Consider the following 27,007-nt stretch of genomic DNA (forward strand, 5'->3'; position numbering starts at 1 on the left):
CCACGAAGATCTCAGCTTCACGGATGCTCCACAGTGACTCCAGCTGCAGCTCCAGCTCCGAAACGTGGATTTCGAGTCGCTGCAGCTGGAGACACTTCCTGCACATGTGCTTGCCCTGGACACCTAAAGTGTCCCTGACTTCCCACATAGCACAGGAGGAGCACTCCACACAGCTGAGCTGCCCTGCCATGTCCTACCCTTAATTTACTCCCTTTAAATTAAAGAATATTAAATACACTAGAGACCTTACTTCCGTTTGAACACTACTTACTCTAAACTAGAGATCTTACTTGACTTTAACGACTGGACTGTAGAAATACTCACCAGGTCCTACTTACCAATCAGCTGCTTCCCTGGTTGTGACGTCACTTTATCGGTTTTGCAGTTGTCGTTGTTTGACTGCTCCCGCTCTAGGACTCTTTCCTTGGTGTAAGTAAGAACCAATCCCTATAGGGTGAAAAGTTAGGAAAAACAAAGGCGAAGCAAGGGAGCTCCTCCTTCGACTCCTCACCTAACTCCCTGACTCACCCAACTCGCAGCACTCTGTTTAAACCGCACTCAGTCTCTGCGCTCAGTCTCCACCCAGGGCCACTCTTGCTGCCTCTGCCGCCAGTGAGTCATTGCCTGGCACTTGTGTGGTATGAATGTTACCTGCCACTTATCAGCCCGAGCTTGAATATCGTCCAGATCTTGCTGCATGCGGGCATGGACTGCTTCCTTATCTGAGGAGTTGCGAATGGCACTGAACACTGTGCAGTCATCAGCTAACATCCCTACTTCTGACCTTATGATGGAGGGAAGGTCATTGATGAAGCAGCTGAAGATGGTTGGGCCTAGGACACTGGGAACTCCTGCAGCGATGTTCTGGAGCTGCGATGATTGACCTCCAACCACCACAACCATCTTCCTTTGTGCTAGGTATGACTCCAGCCAGTGGAGCGTTTTCCCCATTCCCATTGACTTCAGTTTTACTGGGGCTCCTTGATGCCAGACTCGGTCAAATGCTGCCTTGATGTCAAGGGCAGTCACTCTCACCTCACCTCTAGAATCCAACTCTTTTGTCCATGTTTGGATCAAGGCTGTAATGAGGTCTGGAACTGAATTACAGCCTTAGCCCAAACATGGACAAAACTGGCTGGATGAATCAAGATGGGTTGAATGGTCGTCGACCATTATTATCTCGCGATGTTATAAATTGTTTTGCAAGAAAGTTTATCATGGAAACAACAGAAATAATATACAAAAGGCTTGTGCTTCTCATTCCAACACACCGCTTCTCCCTCCTCCCATTATTCCTATTACTAATCACTAACCATACGCTCAAAGTGCAATTTGCGTGTTGCTGGTGTTGTGTGAAGTGCTGCAGTTGTTCCTCTCAGCGAACAGCAGAAAGCCGCCTCGCGCAGGTCAGGTGGGTGTGAGTGAGCGAGCGCGCGGCCGCCGCGGGAGCAGAGGCTTTGAGCGACTGATTGCTGGTCACAAACAGCCTGGGTTCGGGAGACATTCCTCCGGTTAAAGCATCCGCAGCATGAGGTCAGCGAGTATTCCTTTCCGTGCAGCATTACTGCTGGCTCTCACCGCTTTCGGGTCCCTTTCCAGTTCCGGTGAGTACCTGTTACTTTTGTTCTTTAGATTATAACGTACTAAGACGGATCAGAATCTCCATAGCAGAAAGTTTTAATTTTATACCTTTTACCTCTGATAAAAGGCACAGGAAACGTAGGTTTTTTCGAAAAGGCGGAAGTACATTGTGGTACGAGTGCTGACAAGACATATTTAATATTGAAGGATCCCAGTCTTCCTAAAAAAAGTGTTTAGCCAACTTTTTTGAGGAAAGGTCAGTGCCATGTTGTCATGATGCAGTGTGTATTCCGTAACGTTTCCATTATTGCTTTGTGTTTGTAAATAGACACCGACAAGTGTGAAGTAGGGGGTGGTGGGGCTGAAGAACTGCTGGAATTTGTAGTCAGACCAACCAGTTTAGTTCTAGTTTACGATTGTTAATACATCTATTATTTGCAGTACGAAGGATTGCTGTACTAGTCACTAAATGCACAAACGTTTTATGCTGCTATTCAATTATGTATCTAATATCTTCAAATTAATTGGGTTTAAGGGTGACAACATTTCATACCAAGACTGTGTTAAGATCACATACAGTTATTTGCAATGCACATCTAAGGCTACGTTAAAAGGTTATTCACTTTATTTTATGACAAACGTTATTTGGTGTAAATGACCTCATAAGTGTTATGCAAGCCTCTTTAGTTTCAGAGTAAACAAAGAACGCTGTTTATACAATAACTATCGTCCAAATATTTGGATAACATTTCAGTTATTTTGAAACAAAAGCAAAATACTGCGGATGCTGGAAATCTGAAATAAAAAAAGAAAATGCTGGAAATACTCAGCAGCTCAGGGGATAGGGGAGTGAACCAGGGTGTCGCGGAGGGAGCGGTCCCTTCGGAATGCTGAACGGGGATGGGAGGGGAAGATGTGTTTGGTGGTGGGATAAATGGCAGAGGATGATCCGTTGAATTTGGAGACTGGTGGAGTGAACAGTAAGGACAAGGGGAAACCTATCGTGGTTCTGGGAGGGAGGGGGAGGGGTGAGAGTAGAAGTGCGGGGAATAGAACTGACACGATCAATGGACATAACCATGGTAGAGGGGAATCCTCAGTTGAGGAAGAAGGAAGACGTATCGGAAACACTAGTATGGAAGGTGGCATCGTCCGAGCAGATGCGGCGGAGACGGAGAAACTGGAAGAATGGAATAGAGTCCTTACAGGAAGCAGGGTGGGAAGAAGTGTAGTTTAGGTAGCTGTGGGAGTCAGTGGGCTTATAGTAAATGTTTGTCAATAGCCTATCCCCAGTGATGGAGACAGAGAAGTCGAGGAAGAGAAAGGAAGAGTCGGAGATGGACCATGTGAGGGAAGGGTGGAAATTGGAAGCAAAGTGAATGAAATTTTCTAGTTCGGGGCGAGAGCAGGAAACAACACCAATACAGTCATCAATGTACCAAAAAAACATATTTTCCCTCCCCTCCCCTCCCCTTTTAGCATTCTGAAGAGACCGCTCTTTCCACGACGCCCTGGTCCACTCCTCTCTCACCCCCAACACCCCTTCCCACGGCACCTTCCTGCGCAGGAGATGCAACACCTGCCCTTTTACCACCTCCTTTCCCACTGTCCAGGGCCCCAAACACTCCTTCCAGGTAAAACAGGGATTTACTTGTACTTCTTGCAATTTAGTATACTGTATTCGCTGCTCACGATGCGGTCTCCTCTACATTGGAGAGACCAAACTCAGATTGGGTGACCACTTTGCGGAACACCTCCGTTCAGTCCGTAAGCGTGACCCCAAGCTTCCGGTCGCATGTCACTTTAATTCTCCACTCCACTCCCACTCTGATTTCTCCATCCTCAGCCTCTTGCACTGTTCCAACGAAGCTTAACGTAAGCTTGTGGAACAACACCTTATCTTTCGATTAGGCACTTTACAGCCTTCTGGACTCAACATCGAGTTCAACAATTTCAGACTATAACCTCGGTCCCTATTTTTTTTTCTCTCACATGCAGCTGTTGATGATTCTACCATTTACACCTCATCCAGTGTCATCTTTTGTTTCTTAACTTGTCCCATTACCATCTCCTTTTGCCTTACACCATCATCCCTTTTGTCTTTTAATCTCTTCTGCCTGCCATCTTATCACAGACCTTCCCTTTTGGTCTTTCCTCCCCTCCTCCCTTTCCCTACCCCTACACTTGCTTAAAAATCTGTTACATCTCTAACTTTTTTCAGTTCTAACAAAGGGTCATCAACCTGAAACGTTAACTCTGTTTCTCTCTCTGCAGATGCTGCCTGACCTGCTGAGTATTTCCAGCATTTTCTGTTTTTATTTTTAGTTATTTTGAATCCATGTTATAACCACCATAGAATCATACAGCGCAGAAGGAGGCCATTTGGCCCATTGTGCCTGTGCCAAGGCTCTCTGAAAGTGCAACCAGTTCATCCCACTTAACTGCTCTTTCCCCATAGCCCTGTAAATGTTTCCTTTTTAAGTAGAGATCCAATTCCCTTTTGAAAGTTACTGTTAAATCTGCTTCCACCTCCCTTGCAGGCAGTGCATTCCAGATCATCATAACTCTTGAGTTTTAAAAAAATTCTCCTCATCTGTCCCCTGGCTTTTTTGGTGCTTTATTTCAAATCTGGAGTACTATTTACTTTAACTGTACAAAATAAACTATTTTTGCAAATTCACAAATGTATGCTTGACTCAATTTTCAGACTATTAAAGGTAAAACCAATCTTACTAGTAAGCACTCCTAGCACAAAAAATGTTCCCTATTTCTAAACTAGATTCAGCAGCTTTTCCTCGAGCACAAAGCGGAACTAAAATGATTTGGTAGTCCTTGCTAGTAGGATTGCAGTGTTAACACCAGTAGATCACTAAGCCAGAAATTTAAACCAGGACTCTGGCAAATTAATAAAATCTATTATTTTTGTTACTCTGGCTTATGTATACCACAATTTTGGACCAAAGGATTACTTTGACCTGGTTCTCCACAAACCGTTCTTCATAAACAGTACTCCTTAGAGACTATGGAGTAGCATTAATTTATTCTCTATTTGGGCCTATGAGCCTTGGCTGTATGGCCCATGAAGCCTTAATGACTCATCCTTCTAAAGTATGTCTGCTCCCTGTGTCTACTGTTTCTGTTTTTTTTTATGTTGCTAGGTTCATGTTTGAATTTGGCACAGGTGGTGGTTTGTAAAGGCCTGTTTTAAGATGAATCCTAAATGCACCAATGAAGAATTTGTGCTGAGTACAGAATTTTATGAAATGCCAATCCTGATAAATTTAAACAGATGAAGCCAATGACACAAAAATATAACTGGCATTTGGGTTGGAACCTGTGACCTTAGATTAGAAATGCATTGCACCTCTGAAGTTGATATTTATGTTTGCAAGTTAGACAAAGAAAACACTTCCAAAAACATTTAAATGAAAAAGCTGTTTTAAAGTGGGTACAGGAACAGAGACCTGGGGGTGTATGTACACAAGTTTTTGAAAGTGGCAGGATAAGTTCAGAAGGCTGTTAAAAAGGCAGATGGGATCCTTGGCTTTATAAATAGAGGCATGGAGTACAGAAGCAAGGAAGTTATGCTAAACCTTTATAAAACACTGGTTAGGCCCAGCTGGAGTATTGTGGCCAATTCTTGGCACCACACTTAAGGAAGGATATGAAGGTTTTAGAGAGGGTGTAGAGGAAATTTACTAGTGTGGCACCTGAGATGAGGGACTTCAGTTACGTGGAGAGACAAGAGAAACTGGGGTGGTTCTCCTTAGAGCAGAGAAGGTTATGGGAAGATTTAATAGAGGTGTTCAAAATCATGAAAGGTTTTAATAGAGTAAGTAAGGAGAAACTGTTTCCAGTGGCAGAAGGGTAGGTAACCAGAGGATACAGATTTAAGGCAATTGGCAAAAGAACCAGAGGTGACGTGGAAACATTTTTACGCAATGAGTTGTTATTGTATGGAATGCACTGCCTGAAAGGGTGGTAGATGCAGATTCCATAATAACTTTCAAAAGGGAATTGGATAAATACTTGAAGGGCAAAAATTTACAGGACATTGGGGAAATACCAGGGGAGTGGGACCAATTAGAGAGTTCTTTCAGAGAGCTGGCAGAGGCACGATGGGCCAATTGGCCTCCTCCTTTGTTGTGTCATTCTATGATTTACAACTGCAACATGCATTTATGTAGTGTCTTTATTGTAGAAAATTATTCCAGAGTGCTATTGAGTTTTTAGATCCATGTGCTCCACTATAAGCCTGAGCTTGGGGAAAATAACTCATCTGGGATTTCCACCAAAAAGGTTGGCATTGGAACACTACAGTATTTTAATATTTTTCTATAAGCAAAAGCAAACTTCCTTTCCGACAGTTTGTAAAAGTGTAGGCCCACTTTTTTGCCGACTAAGAGCTGGTGTTTTTGTCATGTTGATGCCTCGTGCAAGTGATCTCACAACGTATTTGACATGACTTACATGACCATGTTGTAAGCAAACTAAAAAGTTTACGAAACACACTCAAAATAATGTAACTTTTTTGAAGAAGCTTTCCTTGTGAGGCCTTTACCGAGCTATACTTTTTCTAGGTTCATAAACTGAGTGCACAACGACTAATTTGACAAGTCTTGTGTGGATTCTGGTCAACCTTATTAGTACATGTCCAAATCCTCCCGCTCATTACTATGTCTTGCTTGTTTTCAGTGACCAACGCTGATGCTTGTGAAAAGTATGCAACCTCTTGCTATGTGCCTCACATCGTAAAATAAAACAATTGCAAATATTACACCCTTGCTCAAAAATGGGGAGAGAGATAAACCCGGTAACTACAAGCCAGTCCGTATAATGTCAGTGGTGGGAAAACCTTGAGACAATAATCTGGGACAAATTCAGTTGTCACTTGGAAAAACATTGGGTTAATAAATGAAAGCCAGCACAGATGAGTAAAAGGTCAATTTTGTCTGACAAACTTGATTGAGTTCTTTGAAGTAATGGAGAGTGTTGATGATAGTGCAGTTGATGTTGTGCATATGGACTTTCAAAAGGCGTTTGATAAAGTACCACATCATAGAGTTATTAGCAAAATTGAATCCCATGGGATTAAAGGGGCAGTGGCAGCGTGGTTATGAAATTGGCTAAGGGACAGAAAGCAGAGAGGAGTGGTGAAAGGTTGTTTTTCAGACTGGAGGGAAATATACAGTGGTTTTCCCCCAGGGATCAGTATTAGGACCACTGCTCTTTTTGATAGATAATGACCTGGACTTGGGTGTACAGGGCATAATTTCAAAGTTTACAGATGACACAAAACTTGGAAGTGCAGTAAACAGTGAGGAGGATAGTAGCAGAGTTCATGAGGATGTAGACAGACTGGTGGAATGGGCAGGTTAAATTTAATGCAAGAAGTGTGAAGTGATTCATTTTGGAATGAAGAATGAGGTGAGGCATTCTAAACTAAACGGTACAATTTTAAAAAGGGTGAAGGAACAACGAGACCTGGGGGTTTAAGTACACAAATCTTTGAAGGTGGCAGGATAAGTTGATAATGTTTAAAAAAAAAGCATAAGGAATCCTTGGCTTTATTAATAAAGGCATAGGCCTAGAAATTGGCGCCAAGCTCACCTGTGCGCCAGAATTACCGCTCCGGATGGAGCCGCTTGCGCCAGCCCGATATTCAGTTTGAGCGCCCCAAACGGAAGCGGGGCGCTGCTCGAGGCGCCCTGCGTCCCTCTTGGGGTGCTGAAACTGAATATCGCAGCACAACGTGCCGCAGCGCCACACGCTGTGGCACGGCGCGCTGCGGTACTGCAGGCCTTCCTCCCCTTCTTAAAGGGGAGGGGCCTGCACCAGCGCGATCAGAGATCGCGAGTGCTGGCAAAAGAGCCCGGCACCGAGGAGAGGTGCCGGGCTCTTGGGACACAGCTGGCACTGCCTGGGGGTGGTGGGGTGGGGGGGGTGGTGGGGCTCAGAGGCCGGGGACGGCGGCGCGAGGAGGTGCTGGCAGGCGGCCAGCAAAAAAAAATGGCCGCCCTGCACCTCCCCTTTAATTGGCGCCACTACCGCCGCAGGTCGGCCCCCCTGAACCGGTCGCAGATTGCGACCGCCGTTACAGCGGGGGGGCGCTACCCAATATCGTGATCGGGGCGGTAGCGGGGTGCTGCGCACACCGATGACGTCATTGGTGGCGGCGCAGCAGTACAGGCTAACGCCGCCATTAGCGCCCCGCTAAATTTTGCGGGGGGCGTGGCCAGTGGCGCTAAAGCGACTAAGTGCCCTCTTTGGGTGCTAACTGGTGGCGCAGCCCACCGAATTTCTAGGCCATAGCGTACAAAAAGCAAAGAAGGTATGGTAAACCTTTACAAATCACTGGTTAGGCCTAGCTGGCATATTGTTTCCAATTCTGGGCATCATACTTTAGGGAGGGTACAGAGGAGATTTACTAGAATGGTACCAGAGATGAGGGACTTTAGTTATGTGGAGAGACTGGAGAAGCTGGGATTATTCTCCTTCAAGCAAAGATGGTAAAGGGGAGATTTAATGGAGGTGTTTAAAATTATGAGGGATTTTTTAAAAATTGTTTATGGGATGTGGGCGTCGCTGGCAAGGCCAGCATTTATTGCCCATCCCTAATTGCCCTTGAGAAGGTGGTGGTTGTTATGTCCGTGTATCTTAATGTTGTGTCCTTCAATAATCAGACAACAAACTGAAGGGAACGATTCAACAGGTGTTTACTGAATGAGGGTTACTCTAGAACTAATTGTACAGATCACTCCTCAGGGTTTATATACAGGTGTGGCCACTGCCGGTACTTTACAGTATACAGGAGCTGTAAAAAGTAGTTCTCTCCCTTAAGGTACATATACATTACAATTCCTCCCCTTTTAGATTAACAGTACCATAATACTCATTTAACAATTAACATTTTTAATATACAATGTTATATGAAAATAGTCCATTCATGTATTCAGTCTCTGGGGAGGCTTCCCGATTCTTTCTGGATAACGCCTTTCCCGAGTGTCTCGCTCTTGGTGCGGAGGCGATTCTAGCACCCTGTCAGTTGATTCATCAGCTTCCAATGCTATTGTTTCTGAGGTAGATGCGACCTGTACGTCGGGTTCCTCACCAGGTACGTATGGCCGAGACATGGGGTTGACTCGTTCCTGTGACTCTAGGATCTGGTCAGCATGGCGTCTCACAATGTTCTCCCCAACATCCACTGTGTACATTAGTGGCCCCTGCCGTGTGCATATCGTTCCTGGTTGCCATTTCTCTGTTCGGTAGTCGCGGCCAAGACTGGTTGCCCTACATTGAAGCTCCTTGTCGGCTTCTCATTGATGTGCTGGAATTGCTTACTCTCAACATCTCTTCGTACATTTGGTCTGAGCAAATCCAGACGAGATCTCAACCTTCGGTTAAAGAACATCATGGCCGGGGCCTGGTTGGTGACTGCATGTGTCGCATTTCTGTAGGCTAACAGGAAATTGTCCACCTTATGCTGCAGTGGAATGTCGTCATCACACATGGCCTTTACTGCTTTTTTAAAGGTTTGTATGAACCTCTCAGCCAATACATTTGTGGCTGGATGATACGGGGCGGATGTGTAATGCCTTACCCCATTCCTTTTCATAAATCTGCGAAACTCTTCGGACACAAACTGTGGTCCGTTATCAGAGCAAATCTGCTCTGGCAAGCCGTTCCTGGCAAAAATGGTCCGTAGGACTGCAATAGTTTTCTCCGTGGTGGTGGAGGACATTTTGATCACCTCAGACCATTTCGAGTGCGCATCCATGGCTATTAAAAACATTGAGTCCATGAATGGACCAGCAAAATCAATATGCACCCGTTGCCATGGAGATGAGGGCCACTCCCATGGGTGTAGAGGGGCATGTGGTGGTGCATTTTGGACCTTCTGGCATCCTGAGCAGCTCTTGGTCAGGTCCTCGATTTGCTGATCGATCCCCGGCCACCACACATAAGCCCTAGCAAGGCTTTTCATTTTCACCCCTCCCAGACGACCTTCGTGAAGCTCATTGAGCACTCGCTCCCTTAACTTGGGTGGAATTACCACTCGGGATCCACACATCAAGGTCCCCTGGCATACTGACAGCTGTTCTCTTCTGGATGAGAATGCTGGCAACAGTGAGTCGCCATGTGCTGGCCATCCCTTCACCGTCAAATCATATACCCGAGACAGTGTCGGGTCATTTCGGGTCTCCTTCTCTATACCAGCGTTAGTTACTGGCAAGCATTCAATTATAGTCGAATGAAATATTTCGACAGGATCCACTGCTGGTGCTTCCTCCGCAGTAGGCAGTGGCAGGCGTGATAGCCCATCAGCGTTTCCATGCTGTTTCGTGCCCTTATACTCGATTTCATATTGGTGCGCCCCTAGAAAAAGGGACCATCTTTGTAGCTGTTGCGCAGTCATCACCGGAACGCCCTTCTTTGGATTAAAGATGGAGACAAGTGGTCAGTCAGCAAGGTGAACTTCTGCCCGTGCAGATAGTGATTGAACTTTTTCACTCCCCACACTAGGCTGAGGGCCTCCCTGTCAATCTGGGCGTAATTACGCTCGGCTGAGGTTAGTGACCGAGACAAAGGCTACTGGCCTCTCCGAGCCGTCCGAGAATTTGTGCGACAGCACCGCTCCAATGCCATAGGGTGATGCATCACACGCCAACCGAATTGGTAGTGCTGGGTTGAAATGAGCCAACACCTCTTTTGATGTGATCAATGATTTGCTCTTCTGGAAAGCTAGTTTACATTCGTCACTCCACTTCCATGGTACCCCCATTTGCAGTAGGGTGTTCAGTGGGTGTAGTACGGTAGACAAATTCGGCAAGAACTTATGTTAGTAGTTCACCAGCCTGAGGAACGACCTCAGTTGTGACACTTTCTGGTGCTGGAGCCTTGACGACTGCCTCAATCTTTTCAGGGGACTTATGTAACCCCTCTTTATCCAAAAACGTCATAATCATAATCAACTTTATTGTCATTGTTAGTGCACAAGTGCAGTACAACGAAATGTAGGCTTGCGGCTCCCGAGTGTGTACATTTAGATTAAGACATTTAAACATTCAACATTCATTTGGCTTGTAATACATGAACATGAACATAACCATAATAAAGTGCATTGGCAGATGTGCAGGCTTTAGAGTTTATTTGTGGAGTTCAGTAGGATGACAGCCCTGGGAAAGAAGCTGTTCCGAAATCTGTTCGTTCGGGTGCGAATGCATCTGTAGCATCTCCCAGATGGCAGGAGGGTGAACAGACTGTGGCTGGGGTGGGTAGGGTCTTTGATGATGGTCCGTGACCTCCGTAAACAGCATTTCTGGTATATGTGCTCTATGGTCGGTAGCCGGGTGCCGGTAATGCGTTGGGCAGTTTTGACTACCCGCTGCAGGGCTTACCGGTCATAGTAGCTACAGCTGCCATACCATACTGTGATACAGTTCATCAGGATGCTCTCTATTGTGCAGCGGTAAAAGTTAGAGAGGATCAGGGGTGACAGGTTACATCCCTTCAGCCTCCTTAGGAAATATAGGCGCTGCTGGGCCTTCTTCACCAGAGAGGAGGTATTGAGGGACCAGGAGAGGTCTTCCGTGATGTGGACTCCGAGGAACTTAAAGCTGTCCACCCTTTCCACCACAGCCCCATGGATGTGGATGGGGGTGTGACTTCCGCCTTTAGACTTCCTGAAGTCCACAATGATTTCTTTGGTTTTCTTGATGTTAAGGGCCAGGTTGTTATCAGCGCACCACTTCACGAGATGCTGGACCTCCTCCCTGTAGGCTGACTCATCGTTGTTGGTGATCTGGCCTACTACCGTGGTATCATCCGCAAACTTGATGATGGTGTTGGAACCATGAACAGCCACACAGTCGTGGGTGAAGAGGGAGTAGAGGAGGGGGCTCAGCACACATCCTTGTGGGGCCCCTGTGTTCAGGGTCAGGCCACAATACGAGATCTGCTTCTGGAAAAACTCGCATTTGTGGCGATTAGCTCGGAGCCCATATTCCTTCAATCTAGTGAGCACCTGCTCCAGGTTGGCAAGGTGATCACTCTCATTTTCGCCCGTGACCAGGATATCATCCAAATAACACTGGATCCCTGGAATCCCTTGCAGGACTTGATCCATTGTCCTTTGCCAAATAGCCGGAGCTGATGCTACCCCGAACACCAGCCGGTTGTATTGGTAGAGCCCTATATGAGTGTTGATCGTGAGGTACTGTTTCGAGGCTTCTTCTACCTCCATTTGCAGGTACGCCTGGGCCAGATCAATCTTAGTGAAGCGTTTCCCTCCAGATAGCGAGGCGAAAATATCTTTAATCCGCGGAAGCGGATATTGTACCATGTGAAGGACTGGGTTCACTGTCACCTTAAAGTCCCCGCAGATGCGAACCTTCTTTGGTTCCCCAGGCGTATTACTCAACGACCACTTCATTACAGGAACGATGGGTGTAGCCCACTCGCTCCAGTCCACTTTGGACAGTACTCCTGAACGTTCCAAACCTTCCAGCTGTGCTTCGACAGCTGGGCGGATCGCATAAGGTACCGGCCTGGCCTTAAAAAAAACTTTGGGCTTGCATTTTCCTCTATTTTGATCGTCGCTGTTATGCCTTTTACTGTTCCGAGTCCCTGCTGGAACACTTCTTGTGCGTCAGTTAGCATTTTTGACAGTCGTCCAGGTGTGACGTCGTCATCCTTTTTGGCATCTACAGTCAGTGCTTGTATGGAATGCCAATCTAGCTGTATCTTCCGGATCCATTCACGTCCTAGTAGTGGTGGTCCTCCATCTGGCAATACATATAGGTCCATTTTTGGTGTTTCCTTGCCGTTATATATAACGTTCACCCTTATTTTTCCTTTCGGTTAGACTTTTTGCCCCGTGTATGTCTTCAAGACAATCTTTGTATCTCTCAAGGGTATATGTGAGAATAGCCGCTTGTAGTCCTTTTCGGTTTATGACTTAGTGCTGATCCTGTGTCCAATTCCATTTTCACTTGGACTCCTGCTATCTTGAGCGTGACCCAGATAGTTTGGTGATCCTCTGTTTTGATCACATTATGTAGTTTCAGACAACCCAGCTCTTTGCTTCCGGAGTCTGTATCACTCTTCTGTTCGTCTGAACTACTCTCCGTCACCTTATGTACCTTCTTGTACTTCTCCTGTGGAGATTTCTTGCTGCTGGTTTTCTTTCCCGACCTGCAGACTCTTGCTATGTGTCCTACTTTTCCACACTGTCTGCACACTTTGTCCTTGAACCAGCAATCATTATCGTCGTGTGTTGTTCTGCCGCAGCGATAGCACTTCACTGTTCCGTATGACATTTCATTTGTGCCATATTCTTGCGGTCTCCGTTGTATCTCTGCAGCGCCCCGTGCTGCTGCTTCGTGTGATACTGCCATGCTGAAAGCCTTGTCCAGCGTAAGATCCTTTTCTGATGGAAGCCGTTTCTGGGTTCCTTCACTTTGAAGCCCACACACAAACTTGTCCCTTAAAGTATCTGCTAGTCCCGTTCCAAACTGGCAGTGTTTCGATAGCTTGCGCAGTTCCGTTAAATATTCAGCATTACTTTCATCTTTATGCTGGTTCCTTTTGTGAAACTTAAATCTTTCTGCTATCAGCAGCGGTGTGGGGTTTAAGTGGTCCTGTAGGATTGACACTGTTTTCAAAATCCTTTTCTACTGGCTTTTCTGGGGTTACTAGGTTTCGTAGCAAGCCATACGTTTTTGCACCCATTGAATTCAACAATACCAGTGCTTTCTTGTCATCTGGCACTTCATTCGCCTTGCAGTATACTTCTATGCATTCGACATATGTCGTCCAATCTTCGACTTCATTGTCGAACGCTGTGATACTGCCACTCTTTGGCATTTTTGGGTGTGGTTAGACTGGCTTAAAATGGCGTCTCCCGCGCTTTCCTTTCTTCCCCACTGCGGCTTAAAATGGCGTCTCCCGCGCTGCTGCCAACGCCACTCTCTGCGGTCCTCGTGGCAATGGCAGCGCCTCGCGTTTTCCTGCACGCCTCTCTCCCCCGTTGACGCTGCTCGGCCCTTGAACACCGGCTGCGCTCTGCTCTCTCTCGCCTCTCTGCCCCCGTTGCCGCCGCTCGGTGCTGAACACCGGCTGCGCTCTGCCCTCTCTCCCCCGTCGACGCTGCTCGGCCTTTTTCTGTGCCGCTCGGTCGGGCTCTAGCCCGTCGCTGTCCGGGAAGGGTCTGCGCAGTCCCTGTTGCCAGCCCGTTTCGCTGGACCACCGTGACTGGAAAGCCAAGCCTGGCTCTCGACAGCCTCCCCTGCGATGCTCAAATCTCCGCTGGATGACTGGGCGGTTGCCCGTGGTCGACGCCCGTGCTTCTGGACTCGACCTTCCACTGTTCTCCAGGAGCGAATCCCTGGGAGGTGATGCAGAGTTGCAGGTAGGTTCGAATCTGCCTCGTCGCCAATGTTATGTCCATGTATCTTAATGTTGTGTCCTTCAATAATCAGACAACAGACTGCAGGGAACGATTCAACAGGTGTTTACTGAATGAGGGTTATTCTAGAACTAACTGTACAGATCACTACTCAGGGTTTCTATACAGGTGTGGCCACTGCCGGTACTACAGTATACAGGAGCTGTAAAAAGTAGTTCTCTCCCTTAAGTGGTGAGCTGCCTCCTTGAACCGCTGCAGTCCATGTGGTGAAGGTACTCCCACAGTGCTGTTAGGTAGGGAGTTCCAGGATTTTGATAGAGTAAATAGGGAGAAACTGTTTCCACTGGCAGGAGGGTTGGTAAGATTTAAGGTAATTGTCAAAAGAGGGGAGGGGAGATGAGGAATTTTTTCACGCAGTGAGTTGTCAGGATCCAGAACGCACTGCCTGCAAGGGTTGAGGAAGCACATTCAATAATAACTTTCAAAAGGGAATTGGATAAGTACATGAAAGGGGGGAAAAATGGCTATGGGGGAAAGAGCAGAGAAGTGGGACTAATTGGATATCTCCTTCAAAGATTTGGCACAGGCACGATGGGTGAATGGCTGCCTTCTGCGCTGTATGATTCTTTGATTTCTAAATATTAATTTCTACGGTGCAATCTATGTTGATGTTTCTGTGGGAAGCAAACAGTTTACAATAGTCTGACCTTGACACTGCTGCTGTGATACAGTAACATGTTATACTAGCAAATTGTTGTCAGTAATAATAGTTGCAGGCGATATGTTGAGTGAGTTTAAGTCAACCTTGTTATTTGTACATGTACACCATCCACGCCTCCTTCCCCGCCCCAACCATACTCAAAATTTTGGATGAAATTTGCAACAGGTCAGATATCTCGTACTTCACTCGTCTGCACTCTGTTCCAATATAGTAGCAGTGTAAGTGTGGCTGCTCTTACTACTGAGAATTGTAAAGGTACATTTTTGTAAACAAAATGACATGGCAAGAATGGATTGTGTCAGTGAACACTATGTTCTGGGAGTGATGGGCACGGAGCTGGGAGGTGGCATCATGCTTGAGGGGAAATGGAGTTGGGAGATGGGGTGCTGGTTGGAAAGAACAGATGGATTGAGGATGGGGTTTTAGAAGACGGGTGTGATGACATCAGTTTTGACTGGAAGTACCGGAGGTTAGTAACAGTTGATGTTGGTTAGCATGGGGCAGGTAGGGAAGTTAAGTGGTAAGGGGCTAGAAGGAGCAGAAGATGAGTCTCGTGAATGAGATGAGGTTGGAGAGGGCAGAGAGGCAGTGGGTGAGAACTACAAAGAGACATATCATGGGTTAGATTGGGAGGAGGCTTGGGGCAGGAAGTGGCAGAGGTGGCTGCTTGGATGGTCTCAGTCTTGGAGATTAAGAACTTTGTGAGCTCCTTGCATTTGGTGTTTGAGTTGAGGGTTCAGAGGTTGGGTTTAAGGATATGGTTAGTTGTGGAGAAAAGGAGCCTGTCTTGTTCTTCAGGATGATTCTGGAGTAATGGGTGATTTTTGGATGAGGAAAGTGAAGAATGGCAGTTCTCAACATGGTAAGCCAGATCTGACAATTGATGAATTGGTCAGTTGCTCTATCTTCCACCCTTTGACTTGAGGGAGTGAAGAGAGGGGATATACTGGGGGAGCAATAAGGGGAGAAGACAGTGATTCATTTAAAAAATATTTTAAAACTTCAGTTTGTCAACTCTGTTATATAATATAGTTGTTTAGCAGTGCTAAGCAAATAAAAATGTGTTACCAAATAATAAAAATAAAGCAAAACACTGCGGATGCTGGAAATCTGAAATAAAAACAGAAAATGCAGGAAATACTCAGGTGAGGCAGCATCTGTGGTGAGAGAAACAGAGTTAACGGCCCAGAAATTCGGGTCGGGGGCTTCCCACGGGTGCAAGCCCCCGACCTGCACTTACCTAGCGCGCCGGCCGTTGAGCTGTGGGCCCACGTGGGATTCCGATCTTGGGCCTCCTTCAACTGCCGGCGTGCAGTGCTTGCGTATCCCAGGACCGCAGTTAGTTCGATGCGTCCCCTGGGATCACGTGGGCCATGGAGAGTCAATGGTAGCAGGGAATGCTTCATTCATAAGTTTGACAGGAAGAGCTGTCAAATCTATAAATACTATAAGCCCCAAAACATCACTAAAACTTCAAATACATTTTTTTTAAAACATCACATTTTTAAAATAACTATAAATTACATGAAATAACTTTTAAACAATTTAAATTTTTGAAAAAATTAATTACATTTTCTAACGGGGCTAAAAATAAACATACCTTTCTTTAAAGTATTTAAAAATAATAAACCTGTGGAAAAAAATGTTTTAATTTTAATTAATTCACCACTTACCTTGTTAAAAGCAGGCTTTGCGCCTGCTTTTTAAAAGTGTAACTCCTGGAGACTTACCCTCCCGGGAAAACCTGCAAAAAAAAACGTAAGTTCAATGCGCACGCGTTCGACCTGTGAACCCCTTCTTTCAGGGGAACGGAAGTGCCGGTTTCCCGCACATGCACGAAACCGGCACTTTCATTGGGCCTACGTGTGAGTACCCTGTGCGTACTCACGCGTTGGGACCCGAATTTCTGGGCCAACGTGTCAGGTCAACGACCTTTAGTCAGTACTGGAAGAAGTTAGAGATGTAACAGTTTTTAAGCAAGTACAGAAGCAGGGAAGGAAAGAACAAAAGGGAAGGGCTGTGACAGGGTGGAAGGCAGGAGTGGTGAAATGACAAAAGGGACGATGGTGCACGGAAAGGGGTGGTAATGGGACAAGTAAAGAAATAAAAGATAGGTCCAGAGGAGCTATAAATTGCAAAAGCAGAGCCATTACCAGCACCTGCTGTCTGGATAAAATGGGAGCAGCGGCTAAGCTGAGGTGCTGTTCTATGAGCGTCCGTTGAGCTTCATTCGAACAGTGTAGGAGGCCGAGGTCAGTGTGGGAGTAGGATGGAAAATTAAAATGGTAAGCGAACGGAAGCTCAGGGTCACGCTTGCTGACTGAACGGAAGTGTTCAGCAAAGATTGGGTGATCTTGTGGAAGCTGACCCTGTGTCTGCAGGTTATGATGCTAAGGGACAGTTTGCAGTTGAGAAAGAGGAGGGGGTTGAAGATAGATCCTTGAGGAGGTAATGGTGCGGAGGTGGGAAGAGAAGCTATTGCTGAAGCTATCTGGCTGTGACCGGATAGGTAAGAGTGGAAACAAGCGAGGGCAGTCATACTGAGCCGTACAACGTAGGAGAGGCATTGGAGGAGGATGATGTGGTTGCATGTGTCGAAGGCAGCAGACACATCTAAGAGGATGAGGAGGGACATTGCACCATAGTCACAGAGGATGTCATTTGTGACTTTGATTATAGCCGTTTCAGTGCTGTGACAGGAGAGAAACATGATTGAAGAGATTCAAACATGAAGTTGCGGGAAAGATGGGTACGGATTTGGGAGGTGGCAACAACATGTTTGAAGACTTTGGCGAGGAAAGAGGTTAGAGATGGGGTGGTAGTTTGTAAGGACTGAGGGGTTGAGGATGGATTTTTTGAGGAGTGGTTGATTGACAGTTTTGAAAAGGATTAGAACAGTACCTAAGGAGAGAGAAACGTTTACAATGTCAGCCAGTAAGTGCCAGAAAGGAAATTTGGGTGAACAGCAGGTTCGTGGGAATGAGCTCAGAGGCAAGTTAAACTATTTTATGACATCGCGGGAAAGACTGACTTCATGTGGGAGCATAAAGTATCAAAAATCATAACACTTGTGTGGTTTGATAATTATAGAAGAAAAAGATCCTACAGTTGCCATATGCTCACCTACCCTAATACATGTCTTTCTCTTTGAGGCTGCTGTGACTGCTAACAAGATCATAGCTTCTCTGTAAAACTGGGAGCAAAAAACAGAATAACTGTTAAGCGGACCTAAGTTACAGGAAGATTTAAAATTCATAGGCAGTGAAAAATAAAAGCCTTATCACACTACCTTCGAGATTAGATTAAACAAAAAATCAACTGAAATATAGCCTACATTAAACAATATAAATCATGAAAATTGTGCATACATCTCTGCTGATTTTAGAAGGATTCACCTCCAGGCTAGATTTGTTTGCTAATAATGGTGTAGTGTATGTACCTTTAAGAGGAACTATGTTTTTGAAGCCCCTGTATACTGTAGTACCAGTAGTGACCACTCGGGTATATAAGCCTGTGTAGCGTCTGGTGTTCACCTCCAGACTTTGTTCAGTAAACACTTGTTAAATCAACTCCTGCATTCCGTGTCTCCATTAACACACGGATCTAACAGTGGCGATGAGTTAAAAACGAACTTACCTGCAATTCGGCAGCACCTCAAGGGGATCGATTCCTCAGACGAAGGTCGAAGCCAGAAGCAAGGAAAAGAAAAAAAAACTCTGGTTTCACCAGCTAAACGGGCTGGTGGCAGGTAGTGCACTGATCCTTCCTGGGCTGCGGCGGGCTAGAGCTCGATCGGGTGGCTCTGCAACGGGGCCGGGCAGCGAGTTGGGAAGCAGAAGCAAAGAGAGACAGAGAGTGGAGCACTTGGGGCGGCCGGTGCTTCAAAGCAGGTCGGCGTTCGGACCGAGCAGAGGGAGGGGAAAGTCCCAGAGGGTCCGCTCCACGACTGGAACGGTTCTCCAAGTAACGGAGAAACTATTTAAGAGATATATATAAAAAAAAAAAATTAAAATAGAAATACCGCGAAAAGCTGCAGGTCACAACAGGAACCGCGGAGAACAGCGTTGGCAGTGGCGGGAAAGCGCGGGAGGCGCCATCTTAACTCGGCGGGGAAGAAAGAAAAGCGCGGGAGGCGCCATTTTGATCCATCGGGGACGGAGGAAAAGCGCGGGAAGCGCCATTTTAGATTTTCAAGATGCCGAAGACTGGCAATATTACTGCTTTCGATAGTGATATAGAAGATTGGACCACATATGTGGAAAGAGTGGAGGTATATTGCAAGGCGAATGAAGTAGCGGATGATAAAAAGGCATCGGTACTTCTAAATCTGATGGGCGCAAGGACATACGGGCTGTTACGAAACTTGATCACTCCAGCCAAACCGATGGACAAGAATTTTAAGGAGATTGTTGATACCTTACAGGAGCACTTAAACCCAACACCGCTGCTGATAGCGGAACGATTCAAATTCTTCAGGAGGAATCAGCACAAGAATGAAAGTAACGCTGATTACCTCACCGAATTACGAAAGCTGTCAAAGCACTGCCAATTCTGGGCAGGACTGGCAGATTCTCTACGAGACAAATTCGTCTGTGGTCTCCTAAGCGAAGGAACACAGAAAAGACTACTTTCTGAGAAAGATTTGACACTGGACAAGGCTCTCAGTGTGGCTGTATCATACGAAGCAGCAGCAAGAGGAGCTGCAGAGATACAGCAAAAGCCACAGGACTTCGGCACCCATGAAATGACGAGGGGTTGCGAGAGATGTTATCGTTGCGGCAGATCCACCCATGACCAGAAGGACTGCTGGTTCAAGGACAAAGCATGCAGGCAATGCGGAAAGATGGGACACATTGCACGTGTATGCAGATCTGGAAAAAAAATCCGCTGACGGTAAAAAGGTCAATAAGAAAAAGTACAGAAAGGTACAAATGACTGACAGTAGCTCCGAAGACCAGAAGAGCGATAGCGACTCCGGAAACAAGAGACTAAACTGTCTCAAATTACATAATATAATTGCCAAAGAGGATTACCAGACCATTTGGGTTACCCTCAAGATAGCGGGGTCCCCAGTCAAAATGGAGCTAGATACAGGATCAGCTCTGACCGTCATAAGTCGACGGGATTACAAGCGGCTATTTCCGCATATACCTTTGAAAGACGCATCCATTATCTTGAAGACATATATGGGGCAGAAAGTATACCCCAGAGGGAAAATAAGGGTGCCTGTTGTATACAACGGCAAGGAAATACAGAAGTTGTATTTATACGTTCTGCAAGATGGTGCTCCACCGTTGTTGGGACGTGAATGGATCAGAAAGATACGTTTCGACTGGCACTCCATTCAGGCACTGACGGTGACCAGCAAGAATAAAAATGATGATGACGTCATACCTGGACGATTAAAAGAAATCTTGGCTAACGCCAAAGAAGTGTTTCAACAGGAACTAGGAACCCTGAAAGGCGCCACCGCCTCAATAAAAGTGGAAGATGCGGCAATTCCCAAGTTTTTTAAGGCAAGGCCGGTGCCATACGCAATTCGTCGAGGCAGAGCTGGAGAATTTGGAAAAAGCAGGCGTGTTATCCAAGGTAGATTGGAGCGAGTGGGCAACACCCATCGTCCCGGTCATGAAGAAAACGTTGAATAATGATAAATCTGAAGAACAGAGAAAAATTTGCATCTGTGGAGACTTCAAGGTGACTGTAAACCCGGTTCTTCACACGGTACAGTATCCTCTTCCAAGGATAGAAGATATTTTCGCCTCACTATCCGGAGGGAAACGTTTCACCAAAATTGACTTAGCACAGGCATATCTACAGATGGAGGTTGAGGAGGCCTCTAAAAAGTATCTCACGGTAAACACACACAAAGGCCTGTACCAGTACAATCGACTGGTTTTCGGAGTGGCATCAGCTCCGACTATCTGGCAAAGAGCTATGGAGCAAGTCCTGCAAGGGATTCCGGGGACTCAATGCTACCTAGACGACATCCTTGTAACAGGAGAAAACGACAACGAGCACCTTGTCAACTTGGAGCAGGTGCTCACGAGGCTGAGAGAACGGGGCCTACGAGCAAATCGCCCCAAGTGCGAATTTTTCCGGAAACCAATATATTGTGGCCATGTCATTAACGAAGAAGGGTTGCATAAGTCACCTGAAAAAATTGAAGCGGTCGTAAAGGCCCCAGCGCCTGAATGTCTCACAATTAAGGTCGTTCCTGGATTAATAAATTACTATCATAAATTTTTCCGAACTTATCAACTCTTCTACACCCTCTTAATGAACTGCTACAAACGGGAGTAGTTTGGAAATGGAGCGAAGACTGTAAACGTGCCTTCCATAAATGCAAAGGCTTGATGACGTCCAGGGAAGTGTTGGCTCATTACAACCCATCACTGCCAATCAGACTGGCGTGCGATGCATCCCCTTACGGCGTGGGAGCGGTATTATCGCATAGATTCCCTGATGGCTCTGAGCGGCCGATAGCTTTTGCGTCACGCTCATTGAACTCAGCTGAGCGTAACTATGCCCAGATCGACAGGGAGGCAGTCAGCCTGGTGTAGGGGCTGAAGAAATTCAACCATTACCTACACGGACAAAAATTTACCTGGTTGACTGACCATCAACCCCTCGTCTCCATATTCAACCCTAAAAAGGGCGTTCCCATTATGACAGCGCAAAGGCTACAGAGGTGGTCTCTTTTCCTAGGGGCACACCAATATGACACAGAATACAAAGGAACAAAACAGCATGGGAATGCTGACGGGTTATCGCGCCTACCGTTGACAACGGTAGAAGAGGCGCCTACAGTGGACCCAGTGGAGATGTTCCACTCGACCATAGTGGAATGTCTACCGGTGACAAATTCTACCATTGAAAAGGAAACGAGAAATGACCCGACTCTCTCACGAGTCTACGATTTAACGGTGAAGGGATGGCCCGCACATGGCGAACCACTGTTGCCAGCATTCTCGCAAAGAAGAGAACAGCTGTCAGTGTGCCGAGGAACCTTGGTGTGTGGATCCAGAGTGGTGATTCCACCCAAACTCCAGGATACAGTGCTAAAGGAGCTTCACGAGGGGCATCTGGGTGGAGTGAAAATGAAGAACTTAGCCAGAGCGTTTGTGTGGTGGCCAGGTATCGATGGAGACATCGAAGAAACGACCAAGAGCTGTCTAGGATGCCAGAAGGTCCAAAACGCCCCACCACAAGCCCCTCTACATCCATGGGATTGGCCCTCATCTCCCTGGCAAAGGGTGCACATCGACTTTGCTGGTCCATTTATGGACTCAATGTTCTTAATCGCGGTTGATGCACACTCCAAGTGGCCGGAGGTAATAAAGATGTCCTCCACCACCACGGAAAAAACCATCACAGTATTAAGGACCATATTTGCCAGGAATGGGCTGCCTGAACAGATCTGTTCTGATAATGGACCGCAATTTCTATCCGAAGAATTCAGGAAGTTCTTAAAAAGCAATGGGGTTAAGCACTACACGTCCGCCCCATACCATCCCGCCACCAATGGATTGGCTGAAAGGTTTGTCCAGACCTTCAAGAAGGCCATAAAGGCCATGGGTAATGAAGACAGAAATCTACAACATAAGGTAGATAACTTCTTGTTTGCGTACAGGAATGCAACACATGTGGTTACAAACCAAACCCCCACCATGATGTTTTTCAATAGAAGCCTAAGATGCCGGCTGGATTTGGCCAAGCCAAACGTCAGAAGGGACGTAGAGAACCGGCAATTTCAAAGCATGAATGAAAGGCCAACTAGAACCTTCCAGATAGGTCAACCAGTTTTGGCCTGGGACTACCGTACCGAGAAATGGCAGCCTGGAACTATTTGCACACGACTAGGACCGCTGATGTATACCGTGGACATTGGAGAAAGCATAATAAGGCGCCATGCTGACCAGATCATAGAGTCATCCGAAAAAGGACAACCTACACCACAACTCTATACGCCTAGTGATGAAGCAGAGATACCCATAGTATCTACCTCCGATCCGGTGATACTGGAACCAGATGAACCCGACACTGGCATTGAAGCCGAATCGACCTTGCCAAAAGAACCTACTACACCACCGAGGCGTTATCCGGACCGAGTCAGGAAGCCTCCAGAGAGACTGAATTTGTAATTGATTAACTTCAGCAAATGTGTAGATTATTGTTCTTGTAAAAATGTTATTTAATGATTACTTAAAATGTTGTGTACTGTTTATCTAAAAGGGGAGGAATTGTAGTGTATGTACCTTTTAAGAGGAACTATGTTTTTGAAGCCCCTGTATACTGTAGTACCAGTAGTGACCACTCGGGTATATAAGCCTGTGTAGCGTCTTGTGTAGTTTAGTTCACCTCCAGACTTTGTTCAGTAAACACTTGTTAAATCAACTCCTGCATTCCGTGTCTCCATTAACGCACGGATCTAACAAATGGATGTATCTGGGCAATAAGCTATAAGAAAGTAGAGGCAATCTGTCAAATAAACCCTTCCAGTCTCTATTCCAGCTGTGATGTGAAGGCATGATTTTTGGGGCATTTATATTATGCATGAAAATGAAAACATAGTTCATAATGTAGACACACAGTAATGTGATAAGAACATTAGAAATAGGAGCAGGAGTAGGCCATTTAGCCCTTCGAGCCTGCTCCACCATTCAATAAGATCATGGCTGATCTTGTACCTCAACTCCACCTTCCCACACTATCCCCACATCCCTTGATTTCCTTAATATCCAAAAATCTAGCAATCTCTGTCTTGAATATACTTAGCGACTAAGCATCCACAGCTCTCTGGGGTAGAGAATTCATAATGCTTTGAATAAAGAAATTTCTCCTCATCTCAGTCCTAAATGGCCAATCCCTTATTCTGAGACTGTGCTGTGACCCCCTAGTTCTGGACTCCTCAGCCAGTGAAAACATCTTCCCATCTACCCTGTCAAGCCCCTTAAGAATTTTATGTTTCAGTGAGATCACCTCTCATTCTTCTAAACTCAAGGGAATATAGGACTAGTCTATTCAATCTCTCCTCATAGGACAATCTCCTTATACTGTACCAGGAATCAGTCTAGTGAACTTTTGTTGCACTTCCTTCTAAGGCAAGTATATCCTTCCTTAGGTAAGGAGATCAAACTACACAGTACTCCAGGTGTGGTCTCACCAATGTCCTATATATTTGTAGTAAGACTTCTTTATTCTTGTACTCCAATCCCTTTGTAATAAAGGCTAACATACCATTTACTTTCCTAATTGCTTGCTGTACCTACATGTTAACATTCTGTGATTCGTATACAAGGACACCTGAATACCAACATTTCCCAGTCTCTTACCATTTAAAAAAAAATTCTGCTTTTCTATTTTTCCTACCAAAGTGGATAACTTCACATTTCTCCATGCTATATCCCATCTGTCATGTTCTTGCCCACTCATTTAACCTGTCTATATGTCTTAGCCTCTTTTCCTCCTCCTCACAACTTCCTTTCCCACCTGGCTTTGTTTCGTCAGGAAGCTTAGATACATTACACTCGGTCCCCTCATCTAAGTCATTGATATAGATTGTAAATAGCTGAGGCCCACGCACTGATCCTTGTGGTACCCCACTAGTTATAGCCTGCCTACCTGAAAATTACCTGTTTATTCCTAGTCTCTGTTTTCTGTCCTTTTAACCAATCCACAATCCATGGTAATATACTACCCCCCACCAATCCCATGAGCTCTAATTTTGTGTAATAACCTCTTGTGTGGCACCTTTTATCGAATGCTTTTTTTGAAAATCCAAATACATCACATCCACTGGTACCCCCTTATCTACCCTGCTAATTATGACCTCAAACTTCTAGTAGATTTATCAAACACTGTTTGTTTCATAAATCCATGTTGACTATGCAACTGAGCTCTTTAAATGGCTTGTTAGGAACCAATTTAATGGTATTTTGAGGCTTCCTTCCAATTTTACGTGCTCTCCCATGGGTTACCTGCTGCTTGGGGAGCACGCCAGCTCACCCTGGCGTGAGTTGAGTCTGTTCTGATGAGCTGACAGCTGCAGAAGTGGTGTGAAGGATGCCATGTTACAGATGGTCAGTTTCAGAGTGCAGAAACTGTTGGATACTGCATTTGTAAGATATATAGAGATTTCTTTAGCTTGCAAGTATTTAGAGGCAACTGTATGTCCAGTCCCAGTGCCACCTCATTGGAACAACCTCTCTCACCATTGACAGATTGCTTCTGTCATCTCACCTGCAGCTGCCATCTATTGCAGCAACATCCGTGCCCTTGAAAAAAATCAGACCTTGGTTCCCTGAATCCTTCCACGATCAGCCCCAACATCACCAGGCACACTAACATCACCAATCTTCTCCACCATCACCTGATGCTGCACAGGACATCAGCCCCTGACAACATTGCTGCCCGGGAGGCCAGCGATGGCATCACCATGGCCAGATTTACTTCACTTTGACGCTGTAAACCCTGGCTGCCACATGATGCTCCAGGTTCACACCATCCCATACCAGCACTGTAAAGCATCCCTTTTAATGTCCAAGCCATTCCATGCACACTCATCACTATAGTGGGGGTGGGGGTGAAGTTATGTCTCATCATTCACTGGAACTCAGTAAGACACTTCTCAAGGTGCACACAGATCTGCCCAATAAGGGGCAATGTTGAAAATATAGATTTCACTGTATGACAACACATTACCAGAAACTTCACATGGACATTGGCTAAACCTCTCAAGTGCCTACCCTTGTGTGGTGTTCGTTGGTAAGCTTGCAGTAGGATGAGGGTGAGTGTAAGGGGTGTCTAGTGAGATGGGGAAGTGATAATGTAGATGGAGCGGGTTGAGTGGAGGTGCAAGGTAAGTTGGTGTGAGTAAGGAAGTGCAGGCGAAGGGTATGGAAGGCAGCGTCCTGGGGATGTGTTGAGTGGCACAGCAGGATGAGTTTGACTGTGGCTTTGCAGTAATGTTTCGTGATCCACTGAGATCATTGAAAGGTTAGCGCCACTGCAGCCAGGGACTCCTGACCACACCCCTGCTTTTGCCCTCCTGTGCAATGTGCAACCAGGCTACGTTGTGTCCTGGGGAGGTCTGTTCCACCCTTGGAAGGGAAGAGAACCTCCCTGTGTGCTGTGACCCCCCTCCCGAAGCATATGGAGGGAGTCATTGGAGAGCCAGGGTGCAAGTGTCCACCTTTGTGCAGTGCTTGTCAGTGTTTGCAGCACCTCAATGCTGTCAAACACTGACAGAACAACTGTCCAACTCAATGTGGCTGTGGTCCCTTTAAGGAAACCAGCTGATGACCCATCATCAAATGATATCATCAGACCCGCTTCCTGTTAATTGACCGGGAAGCCCGCAGGGCTGACTTAATGAGGCCAATCAAGGGAAAACCCCTTTGACAGAGTGGCTGCAGCTGGGAGCGGGACCAGAACCTGGAAACCAGCTCTCCCGACACCACTGAGAGAGTCCAGCCCAAAGTATTTATTTAATGTCTCTGCCATTTTCTTATTCCTATTATAATTCCCCCTGTCTCTGCCTTTAAGGGATTTGCATTTACTTTTGCTATTCTCTTCCTTTTTACATAGAAGCTTTTGCAATATGTTTTTATGTCTCTTGCTAATTTACACTCTCTTTTTAATCAATTTCTTGGTCATCCTTTGTTGAATTCTAAAATCCTCCCAATCCTCAGGCTTACTATTCTTTTTGGCAACATTATAAGCCTCTTCCTTTAATCTAATACCATCTTCAACTTCTCTTGTTAGCCACGGTTGGACCACTATTCCCGTGGGGTTTTTATTTCTTTGGGGGAAGTGTATATTCGTTGTGAATTATGAATTAATTCTTTAAATGTTTGCCATTGCTTATCTACCGTCATTTTAAAATCTAGTTTCCTAATCTACCTTAGCCAACTCTCCCCTCATACCTATGTAGCTTTTTTTTTCAGATTTAAGACCCTAGTTTTGGATTTGACTAAATCACTCTCAAACTCAATATAACATTTCTATAATATTGTTGTGGCGGTACCACCGTTTGTACCTTACAAAAAGACACATAATTCCGTTTAACTTACCTGTTGGGGCCATTGCCCCTTTAAGGCGCGCGCTGACGTCATGTCACGTACGACATGACGTGCGTGCGGCAGCTGCCGGCCCGACTCGGCCATCCAGCACGGCCGCTGGCACAGCCTGGCCTAGCGTCTTCGGCCGCATCGGCCAGCCGCCGGGAGCCGGGAGCCACGCGATCTTCCGCTCACGCGGCAAGCACCGGCACAGCCCGGCCTCGCGACTTCAGCCTC

General features: G+C 46.1%; 1 protein-coding gene across 3 annotated transcripts in view; it reads left to right on the forward strand.

The window, feature by feature from the left end:
* Window positions 1-1,349: 1,349 nt before the first annotated feature.
* The window catches only part of LOC147111628 (uncharacterized), a 94,601-nt gene continuing 68,943 nt past the window's right edge, over window positions 1,350-27,007 (forward strand). Inside the window, exon 1 of one of the 3 annotated variants that reach the window (XM_085998701.1) lies at window positions 1,350-1,604. In XM_085998701.1, coding sequence (XP_085854827.1) covers window positions 1,529-1,604 — 76 coding nt within the window. In that variant the 5' untranslated portion in view covers window positions 1,350-1,528. The remainder of the gene's footprint in view (window positions 1,605-27,007) is intronic. The other 2 variants (XM_085998698.1, XM_085998700.1) reach the window with 2 other exon arrangements.

This window comes from Somniosus microcephalus, chromosome 10 (assembly GCF_052327205.1).
Source record: "Somniosus microcephalus isolate GS21.2 chromosome 10, FLI_Smic_1.0, whole genome shotgun sequence".
NCBI classification, from domain to species: domain Eukaryota; kingdom Metazoa; phylum Chordata; class Chondrichthyes; order Squaliformes; family Somniosidae; genus Somniosus; species Somniosus microcephalus.